The 12,500-nt window shown below is 31.5% G+C and overlaps 1 protein-coding gene across 2 annotated transcripts in view; it reads right to left on the reverse strand.

Annotated features, from left to right (window-relative positions):
* LOC137619656 (ionotropic receptor 25a-like) overlaps positions 1–12,500 on the reverse strand; it is a 75,218-nt gene that overhangs the window by 40,788 nt on the left and 21,930 nt on the right. For both annotated transcript variants that reach the window (XM_068349885.1, XM_068349884.1), the window contains exons 2-6: positions 6,315–6,556; positions 5,626–5,769; positions 4,920–5,126; positions 1,920–2,086; positions 638–714 (exon numbers count right to left, since the gene is read on the reverse strand). In XM_068349885.1, coding sequence (XP_068205986.1) covers positions 638–714; positions 1,920–2,086; positions 4,920–5,126; positions 5,626–5,769; positions 6,315–6,402 — 683 coding nt within the window. In that variant the 5' untranslated portion in view covers positions 6,403–6,556. The remainder of the gene's footprint in view (positions 1–637; positions 715–1,919; positions 2,087–4,919; positions 5,127–5,625; positions 5,770–6,314; positions 6,557–12,500) is intronic.

The raw sequence follows: 12,500 nt of genomic DNA on the forward strand, positions 1-12,500 counted from the left end.
TATATATATATATACAGTATATATATATATATATAAAATATATATATATAATATATATTATAATATATATATATATACATATATATATATACATAAATATATACAGTATATATATATGTATATATATAAATATAATATATATATGTGTGTGTTTGTGTACCAGTTTTTAGTGGATCATTGTTCAAAACATTATAGTAAAGATTAAATCCCTATTTGACCTTCACTCTCTCTGTTTGACCCCGACCATAGGCTATTCTACATACAAAGTTAAATTCACATCACCCATAGATAGTGTTAATGCTATAAAAACACTTAAACATTACCAAAGAGGTAGAAATGATGAACCGGTCAGGTAATCAGACAGACTGGTTAATTACTATATTAAATTTTTCAATGGTGGCGCATTTGCACAGAGTCGCAGCGGTGCCCCTTTAGCTCGGAAAAGTGTTCCTGCTATCTGATTGGTTAGGATTATCTTGTCCAACCAATCAGCGATCAGGAAACTTTTCCGAGCGAAAAGGGCACCCCTGCGATTCGGTGCAAATCTGCCTCACTAAAAAGAATTGACTATAGATGCCCTGGATGGAAAATAAATGGCATAAAGGTTCAATAAGGTCAACAAATACTTGGTACTTACTCGAACGCTTTTGGTTTGACGTCAGTTGCCACCAGAGTCCATCGCGAATCTCTGGTCACCAAATTGTTATTCAGAGCCTGTGGGGTAGAAGAAAGGCATTCTAATAAGAGATGGTCGATATGAATCTTACATACATACATATACATATACCAAAGGCACTTCCCCCAATTTTGGGGGGTAGCCGACATCAACAATGAAACAAAAAAAAAAAAAAAAAAAATCTTACATCATGGAATTAATAGATATTTGAAATTCACACGAAATTAAAACAAGAGCACTTGAAATTTATCTATTTGAGATCCTGTATTCTTTATTTCAATGGTTTTAAGGTTTAAAGGTCCATGTGAATGGCAGATGCAAGGGACACTGACAGGACCATAGAGACTGACCACACACACACTACTGTATATGTGAATATATATATATATATATATATATATATATATATATATATATATATATATATATGTATATATATATATATATATATATATATATATATATATATGTATATGTGAATATATATATATATATATATATATATATATGTATATATATATATATATATACATATATATATATATATATATATATATATATATATAAATTATATATATATAGCGGCCTGGACTTTCATTTGAAGGGGCTAGGGTTCGATCCCAAGTATGAGGTAAAAATTTATTTCTATTTGAACACGATATTGTGTTGATTTTCATCCACGCAGACACACACACACACACACACATATATATATATATATATATATATATATATATATATATATATATATATATATATACAGTATATATATATATAAGCACCCAAGCCACTCTTCACACAAACTATAACCAGGGAAGGCCAATCAATGGCTGCTGATGATTCAGCAGGTAGACCTATAGGCTTCCCCAAACCTCCCAATCCTTAGCTCAAAAGGATGTTGAGATTGCAGACACTACAAGAAACTATCGAACTTGAGCAGGTCTCGAACCCCAGCCCAGCAGATCTTCAATTAGAGACGTTTTCAGTAATCTACCACAATAGGCTTCCAAACAAAGCCCACCAGACAACTATACTCAATTTTTTTTAATGAGGCGCAATTGGACTGACTCGCAGCGGTGCCCTTTTAGCTTGGAAAAGTTTCCTGCTCTCTGATTGGTCAGAATTATCTTGTCCAACCAATCAGCGATCAGGAAACTTTTCCGAGCTAAAAGGGCACCCCTGCGAGTCGGTGCAAATTTGCCTCACTGAAAAGAATTCACTATAGATGTTATTTCCTGCTTACCTTACTGAAGAGCATATTGAGTTCCTCTGTGGTGCCAATGATGACGTAATAGGAGGGGGCGGGTCGCATCTTCTTCAGGGTCTCTGTGCTGTTCGTTTCGATGCCATGAAGGACGATCACGCGGATGACAGACCCCTCCACCAGGTAGTACAAGGCTTGGTCCAACTCTGTGCAGAAAATTGGGGAGGCGACATAAAGGCTTAAGACATGAATCACTATTAATCCTCTAAAGGTTTAAAACCTAAAGAAAAACTCCCCTAAAAGAACAAGTGTACCCGAGCCGTCAAAAATGACTTCTAAATATTTAGATAGATATGCACACAACCAAACAAAGAGTCAACCCTTCCCACCCCCTCCCCCTTTCCTATCTACAAACAACTGGTTCAGCAATTTGTGGGAGGGTCGTTTCCGAGTGCACCTCTCGGAGTAGCTCCTCTTACCTTTTCCCCCTGAGCGTGACAGGAAAGAAATATTATATATATATATATATATATATATATATATATATATATACATATATAAGTATGCATATATATACGTATATATATATATATATATATATATCCAATCATGCTCAGAGTCATTGTCAGACGTAAAACTACTCAGTCTCTCCCCGACCCTCGGTTAGGGGGAGAGGGAGTAGTCATACCATGGTGAGAGGGGGTGCTTGTGCGTGCTTATCCATCAAAATATTTAGCCGTTATTTTTGACGGGTCGCGTACACTAGTGTCTAATTAATAGTATCGTGAAATATTTTGCGTGGACTTATATGATAAACTTCTGTTCACGGAAACTAGAAATTATCATAATCTGTCCCCAAAGATTGTATAATACGGTATACTTTGCCTTAATAAAGGATAAGATTACAGTAATCAAATAATAAATAGACGATGCTATAACCATTTCTGTATCTAAACAAGTTCTGACAAATAATGAATCTTTATTTTTTTTTTCTTCAGTTTCTACGCCACAGTGTACGGTTGACTTCAATAATCTAAGATGTATGACATCTGTACATTGTAGGAGGTAAAGCTGTTAGTAAAAGAGAAACAGTTGGCAACACTGTCTGTAAAACAAAATAGCTGAGCTTGTAAACACGTGATCAAAAGCATTTGTATTAGTTTTACGAAGTGTTTTATAGAAAAAAAAAATATTATTATTTGCTTAGCAGCACTACGTAAAATTAATAAAAATGCTTTTGATTTTGTGTTTACAAGCTCAGATATTTTGCTTTACAGACAGCGTTACCAACAGTTTTTTCTTTATTAACAGCGTTACCAACAGTGTTTTCTTTACTAACAGCGTTACCAACAGTTTTTTCTTCATTATTAACAGCGTTACCAACAGCTTTTTCTTCTTTATTAACAGCGTTACCAACAGTTTTTTCTTCTATATTAACAACGTTACCAACAGTTTTTTCTTCTATATCAACAGCGTTACCAACAGTTTTTTCTTCTTTATTAACAGCGTTACCTGCTACAATGTACAGATTTCAGACGTCTTCTTAGCTGTGTATCGGAATTACTGAAGCCAACTGTACCATCCGCTAACGATCAGGAAATCTTTTTTTTACATAATATTGCAAAAGTAAAGTTGCAATGGAAAGATACTGTACAAGAATTTATCTAATATTGTCAAACAAGTGATTGAAAAATTACATCAGAAAAACAATCACAAACACGTGATTGAAAAATTACATCACAGAAAATAAAATTCCAAACCTGATTGAAAAATTACATCACAAAAAATAAAATCCCAAACACGCGATTGAAAAATTACATCACAGAAAAAATAATTCCAAACTTGATTGAAAAATTACATCACAGAACCGAATTCCCAAACGTGATTGAAAATTATATCACAGAACAAAATTCCCAAATCTGATTGAAAAATTACTTCACAGGAAAAACATCCCAAACACGTCATTGCAAAATCACATCACAGAAAAAAATAACCAAACATGTTATTGAAAACTTAAATCACAGAAAAAACATTCCCCAAAACGTGACAGAAAAATTTAAAACAGAAAAAAAATTCCCAAACACGTCATGGAAAAATTGCATCACAAGAAAAAAAAAATACCCAAACATGTGATTAAAAAATCACATCACATAAAGTCCCAAACACGGCATTGAAAAACCACATAAAAAAAATTACCATACTCGATTGAAAAATTACTCCACAGAAAAAAATTCCCATACACGTCATTGAAAAATCACATCACAGACAAAATTCCCAAACACTTGATGGAAAATTACATCACAGAAAAAAATTTCATACACGATTGAAAAATTACATCACAAAAAAATCCCAGACACGTGATTGAAAAATAACATAAAAGAAAAAATCCTATACACGATAGAAAATTACATAACAGATAAAAATTCCCATACGCGATTGAAAAATTACATCACAAAAAAAAAAAAAATCCGAAACACATGATTGATAAATTACATCACAGAAAAATATAAAACGCAAATGAAATACTTATATATATATATATATATATATATATATATATATATATATATATATATATATATATATATATATATATATATATATATATATATATATATACCCTTTTTTAATGAGGCGCATTTGCACCGACTCGCAGCGGTGCCCTTTTAGCTAGGAAAAGTTTCCTGCTATCTGATTGGTTAGAATTATCTCGTCTAACCAATCAGCGATCAGGAAACTTTTTTTTCAGAGCTAAAAGGGCAGCCCCCTGCGAGTCGGTGCAAATCTGCCTCATTAAAAAAATTTGAGTATAGATATAAGTATTTCATTTATTTCATTTGCGTTTTATATTTTTCTGGGATGTAATTTATCAATCATGTGTTTCGGATTTTTTTTTTTTTGTGATGTAATTTTTCAATCGTATAAGAGATTTTTTTCTGTGATGTGATTTTTCAATCGTGTTTGGGATTATTTTCTTCTATGTGCCTCACTAAAAAGAATTGACTATAGTCATTCGCATATCCTTCTTCAATCACTTACGATCCTCCGAGCCGAAGATGAGAGCGGCGTCCGTGGCGTTGCGACTCTGGAGGAAGGAGTCGACGGCGGACATCCACTGGTAGTTGGAGATCTGCACCCTCACGTAGGGCACGCCGTGGGCGGCGGCGTGATCACGCCCGTACATCCAGCCTCCGGCGGCTAGGTCCAGCACCACCGATGCTCCGTTATTGTAGAGGAGAGAACAAACTGAAAAGAAAACATTTGTTTCCTTATTTCCTTTCCTCACTGGGGTGTTTTTCCCTGTTGGAGCCCTTGGGCTTATAGTATCCTGCTTTTCTAACTAGGGTTGTAGCTTGGCAAGTAGTAGTAATAATAATAATAATAATAATAATAATAATAATAATAATAATAATAATTATTATTATTATTATTATTATAATTATTATTATTATGATAATAATAATAATAATAATAATAATAATTATTATTATTATTATTATTATTTTTATGATAATAATAATAATAATAATAATAATAATTATTATTATCATTATCATTATCATTATTATTATTATTATTATTATTGTTATTATTATTATGATAATAATAATAATAATAATAATAATATAGAAAGTTTACATTTGTTTGGTCTTGAAAGATTTTGCTACATCAGCAGTTTCATTGAATTCCCAACTGACACTGAAAGGGTTAAAGAAAGCAAGAAGGAGAACGAAGAGATACTTACACAGTGCCTCGCTTGACTCCTCATCTTCTAGAGAGAGGGAGACGATGTTCTCCTTCAGACTCTCGCCTGATTTCCTTTGGGCGATGGAAACCGATTCTTGAACCCAGGCAGCGCCTTCGCTCAAGGACGAGTCTATGATGACGACTTGGGAAGAACATTCATATTGATTAATAATAATAATAATAATAATAATAATAATAATAATAATAATAATAATAATAAATATTGAGGTAATGATACTAATTTTAAATATTGAGGCAATAACAATTTAATAAATAATAATAATAATAATAATAATAATAATAATAACAAATATTGAGGTAATAATAATAATAATAATAATAATAATAATAATAAAAATAATAATAGATATCAAGGCAATAATAATAATAACAAATATTGAGGTAATAATAATAATAATAACAATAATAATAATAATAATAATAATAATAATAGATATCAAGGCAATAATAATAATAACAACGATAGTAATAATAATAATAATCAATATTGATTCAAAAGCATCATTTATATTTTCAAATGCAAGTTTGTTAATTAACCTTCAAATTCTATATGCCGTATATTTATACATATTTTACCCGAATTTCTTATAGTTAGAAAACGCAATGAAAATATCTAAATAGGAATTGAAAATCCTTCCTTTCCTAAGGAATCCGACTCCATCTCACCTATGTTACTCTGTGCCAATGCGGAGTGAGCAAGGAATAGCAGCAAAGACACAGATTTAAACAGAGACCAATCCTTCGTGTAATCCATCTTGCTTCGGTTGTTGCAATCACGTGGAATACATAAGTCTCTTTCTTTTTATTTGCTTTTAATTCAGGGTTGATGACGTCACTGGTCTCAGATGACGTCACTGGTCTCAGATATTTATATGTCCAATGGACTGTCGATGAAGGTGGTGTTTCACCTGTGGCAAAGATATGCAAGAGAAAAGTTTAAGGTTTAAATTATATTGGTTTATTCAATGATATAATGTTTTTAAATGGGGAAGAAATATTAATGGTTTTAATATTTAGATTATGGGGGAAAATGAGTTAATATATTTATTAATTTACGTATATGTGTGTATGTGGATCTACTCTATATACATACTGTACACACGTATACGTATATGTACGTACATATCTATATATAAATACACACACATACATACATACATACACACACACACACACACACACACATATATATATATATATATATATATATATATATATATATATATATATATATATATATATATATATATATATATTAGTCTAGTTGCAACTCTAGTTAGAAAGAAGAAATACTATACAAGTGCAAGGACCCTAGTGAGGAAAGGAAAGAGAAGCAAATAATAAACTATAAGAGAGAAATGACAAAAATGCATATTCACATATACAGTATAACACTGTTAAATGGATAAGAATCTGATAAACTATGAAACCAGACTCAGGTCAACCTGCTCAACAGGAAAGTATTTGCACCAAGTTTCATAGATAGAAGTTCCACTCATTCAATTAAATGATAGGAAATATCGTTCAACAATTTGCTCACAATTAAGGGGTTGGTTGCCTGATGCGCCCCCCTCATCCACCCTCAACACGTGTCCACACCATCACAGTCGTGACACTCCTAAGAGTACTTTATATTAAGCAATGAGAAGAAAACTGTAAGCTTCACACACATGGTCTTCCCAGATGGAGGGTATATCTGGTAAGTTCTGAATGCAAGGAATTATCAGAACTGTGAACAATCTTATACAACATTCGCAAAGAGTTAAATGCCGGTCGGTTCCACATATCAATGTCCAAATCAAGGAATTTTGTAGATAGTAACTTCCTCTTAAACAACTTGAGATAACAGTATTCCAAAACTTTCCTCAAGATTGAAAGGTCTCCAAAATTCTTTAACAGCTATTTCAAAATAACAATTTTTTTTTGTTAAACTGAAGAAGAGGCAGACCAGATATGAATCCTACACAACATTCGCAAAGAGATAAATGCCGGTCGGTTCCACATAGCAATGTCCAAATCAAGGAATTTTGTAGATAGTAACTTCATCTTAAACAACTTGAGATAACAGTATTCCAGAACTTTCCTCAAGGTTGAAAAGTCTCCAAAATTCTTTAACAACTATTTTAACATACCAATTTTTTGCTAAATTGAAGAAGAGGCAGACCAAATATGTTTTCAAAAGGGATTTTTTTTCTATCACTAATCCTACATATAACTTCAATTAAGCTGTGTATTTAAAGATACTTTATCAATTAAACAAATTTGGGTAGGCAGGACGTAATGTCCTTTACCTACAGATAATCATATTTTGAGTCGAAACACCTTGTCAACGCCAAATAATAAATGGAGGAAAGTAAATGAAGTTTACCTGTTAACCTGAAACCTATTTGGAGCTCAGATTTTTCGGAGACGCTTTATTCGATTCTTTGATGACACTAAGCTATTATCTTTTCATTATAAACATAAAGTAACATGCTCAAGTACCATATACAGTATATATATATATATATATATATATATATATATATATATATATATATTTATATTTATATATATATATATATATATATATATATATATATATACTGTACATACATACATACATATATATATATATATATATATATATATATATATATATATATATATATTTATACATATATACAGTACACACATATATGTATGGAGATTTGTATATATAAAAGGATACGATAGATACCAAAGAAAGTTTTCATTCAATGCAATGTCAAAGTTAGCGCCAAAATCAAGTATAAAATTCTCGGTGTTCCCACAAAAACAGAAGCAAAAAAAAAATTACAACACAACGTTCGTTTCACGAAAATAAAAGTTGATAACTTATCGTTCCTTCATCATAATTGATTGATTGATTGATGATGAGTTATCTTGCATCCTGACATCTCCCTTTATCATAATCAATTCTCATATTTCATATCCCCTATCTTTTAATTCCCTCTGAAATTCATATCAATTACTCTTAACATATTGCTCATGAAATACCTGGAATTTTCAACAATCAGTAAACAACATCAACAAACAATTTCTCGCAATTATGAAATCTTCATTGGTCATACCTGGTGTATAAATGAAGAATAAATAAATAAGTTTACAGGAATGTATATCAATCGACATACTATACATCACCCCATGGGCGGGGGGAAGACTGTCGCACAAAGAACGGTCAATATCGTTACAATAATCATTGACTTACGTTATACAATAAGGAAATTTTACAAAACACCACATAAAAAACTTTTAGATATGGATTTACAGTAAACAACTCCATAATAACAAATTGGGGTTACTTCCTCAGTCAAAATATTCTAGTTGGATTGGGCTATTGGGTTTTCATTGTCGTTGTTATACATAATTGCTGAAAATTAAGTATTTCACGAAGAAATCTATTTAATGGATGATTGGGAGATATGCATATACCGTACTTTTCGGGATAAGGAATACGATTATATTATGTATATCGTATTATCTGTATGTATATATATATATATATATATATATATATATATATATATATATATGTATATATATATATATATATATATATATACATATATACAATTTACATATACATATATATGTGTATAGGTCAGATATATATATATACATACACACACATATATATATATATATATATATATATATATATATATATATAAATATATATATATATATATATATATATGCATATATATATGTTAATACGGAATACAGAAGTGAAGCGGGCCTTGACTAAAATGAAAACTGGTAAAACACTAGGTACATCAGTTTCAGATTGAAATGGTCAAGATACTAAGTACAGAGGGGGAAGAATAGATGCTGGATTTATCAAGATGAATATGGGAGGAGGATATAATGCCTAAAGACTGGAAGGAGAGTCTAATGGTATATATATTAAAAAAAGGTAATATTATGGAATGTGGTAACTACAGGGGGAATTAAACTAAGAGCACGGTTTGACAGTTTTTGAGAAAGTACTAGGTGAGAGACTGAGAGAGATTATAAAACTTGGGAAACAGTAATATGGATTCATGAGAGGGAGAGGGATTGTGGATGCCATCTTTATAGTAAGGCAGCTACAGGCAAATAGATTAGAGCGATACCAGAAGCTCTCCTGTGCTTTTGTAGATCTAGAGAAGGTTTAGGATAAAATACCAAGAGAAATGATGTTTTGGTGCTTGAGGATAAGGAAAGTCCCAGAGAGGTGGATTAGAATGGTTGAGATGATATACAAAAGAATAAGGACAAAAGTAATAAAAGCAGTTGGGGAAACAGAAACCTTTGAAATTAGTGTTGGATTATACCAGGGACAGCATTAAAGCCATTCTCATTTGTTGTGGTCATGGATGTGTTAAGTAAAGGTCTCAGAAATGAAGAGTTGCGGGAGTTGCTAAATGCAGATAATCTGGCTGAAAATAAGGAAGACTTACAAAGAAGTATGGCAGGAGTCTTTGGATAGGGGAGTTTTGAGGGTAAATGTGTATAACACTGAGGTCATGGTGAGCAGTAAGGAAGGTATGAACAAGTAAGACATATATAAAAGTAGAGGCACAGTTATAAATTATGAGTGAGAATTTGAGGCTGAAGCTGAGAATAGGATAAAAGCAGCCTGGGGGAAATGGAGGGAGGTAGCGGGAGTGATATGTGATAAGCAAAAGCCAATAAAGCTGAAAGTCAAGTTCTGTAGCAAAGATATGACCATTGTTAATGTACGGATCGGAAACCTGGGCTATAAGACGAAAAGAGGAACCAGGGATAAGAATGCTGAGGTAGATTTCGGGTATATCACTGCTGGAAAGAGTGGAATATAATGAATTAAAAAGAATGGCAAGCGTAGTAAAGATTATAGAGGTGATAGAATGTTATAACTGAGATGGTGTGGGCACGTATTGAGGATGGATGATGGGGAGAAGTGAGGAGATCTATGGAGGAGCCTGTTAGAGAGAGAAGGTCAAGAGAAAAGAAAAGAATTAGATGGCGAGATAAGGTGAAGGATGATCTCAAGAGAAAAGGCTTGATGATGCCTTTGATAAAAGGTATTGGAGAGGGCGTATCACGCAACCGACCCCTTAAGTAGGGATAACGGTGTGAGCTATAGCTCTTATACACCATACTCAAACGATAATTGCTTTTGAAACAGGTGCCTCTCAGATTTTCATTTGATATTTTCACCCTACTGTTTCAATAGATCGTAAGCTTTTGAAACCAGTTTTAGTTACAAATAAATCTGATAAAATACAAGACATGGCGATCATGAAATTCGCTTGACTATATTTCATGAACGCGATTTAAAAGCATGCTGAAATTCTCACACGTAACAGTGACTTACTATTGCTCCTTCGAAGTTTTCTTTTATTTTGTGGAGTCAATGGATCCCTAAATGAAACTTGATCATTTGTACACATGAAAAAAATGTATATGAAAAAAATCATAAATAAAAGATTTTCATCAAATGCATCTCAGATGAATTAACATTTATATGATCGTAAATCAAAGTACATATAAAAAAGGGTATATCTATTTTCTGAATATAATGAATTTTTAAGACCAATTAAATTAAAAGCGAAACATTAATGTTTCCATCAATGATATGGTCATAATATCTATTGGCAAAACATATGCCGGTGGTTATAAAATTATTAGTTCATAGCTCATATAAAAAAATTAATCTATAACAAATTATCACATGAATAAAAGACCTTATAGCCCTCATGTCGTCAATAAATCAATGGTGTTTACAAATGGTGAGCACAAAGGACCAAGTTAGTACTTAGAAAATTATTCCATCACAAATGAAGTTTTCGAACACAAACTATAATGTAAATTCAGCTAAACACTTCCATTATTATTATTATTATTATTATTAGTTGCTAAGCTACAACCCTAGTTGGAAAAGCAGGATGCTATAGGCCCAAGGGCCCCAACAGGGAAAATAGCCCAGTGAGGAAAGGAAATAAGGAAAAATAAAATATTTTAAGAAAAGTAACATTATAATAAATATTTCCTATATAAACTATAAAAACTTTACCAAAACAAGAGGAAGAGAAACGATATAGAATAGCGTGCCCGAGTGTACCCTCAAGCAAGAGAATGCTTATGATATGACATAACTAGTGTACGCAACCTGTCAAAAACGGCGACTAAATATTTAGGTAGATATGCACAAGCTGAACTTTGGAAAATCGTCAAAATTTACTTAGTTTATTGTTTACCATAATCAGTAGATATTTTGAACATTTGTCAGAAAGTGTGAAAGATTTTTTTTTATTAAAGTATATTTACTAATTACTCTTTGAAGGTAAAATACAAGGTCAAAATGATCACACGCAAAAGTAAAATTTATATTTGTGAATATATATATATATATATATATATATATATATATATATATATATATATATATATATATGTGTGTGTGTGTGTGTGTGTATATACGTATATGTATATATACACATATGTATATACATATATATAGATATATATATATATATATACATATATATATATATATATATATATATATATATATATATATATATATATATATGTATATATATATATATATATATATATATATATATATATATAGAGAGAGAGAGAGAGAGAGAGAGAGAGAGAGAGAGAGAGAGAGAGAGAGAGAGAGAGAGAGAGAGAGAGAGAGAGAGAGATTTATAGGTAAGATTAATCAAGACCATAAAAGTTTGGCAGTAAACTCTTAGACCACGAAACTTTGAGAGAGAGATCAAATCTTCAAGAAGGTCGAAAGAAAATGGGGTTCTGAACTAAATATCCCAAGAAGACTTTTTTCTACGAATCCCC

Source organism: Palaemon carinicauda, chromosome 26 (genome assembly GCF_036898095.1).
Source record: "Palaemon carinicauda isolate YSFRI2023 chromosome 26, ASM3689809v2, whole genome shotgun sequence".
Lineage (NCBI taxonomy): Eukaryota > Metazoa > Arthropoda > Malacostraca > Decapoda > Palaemonidae > Palaemon > Palaemon carinicauda.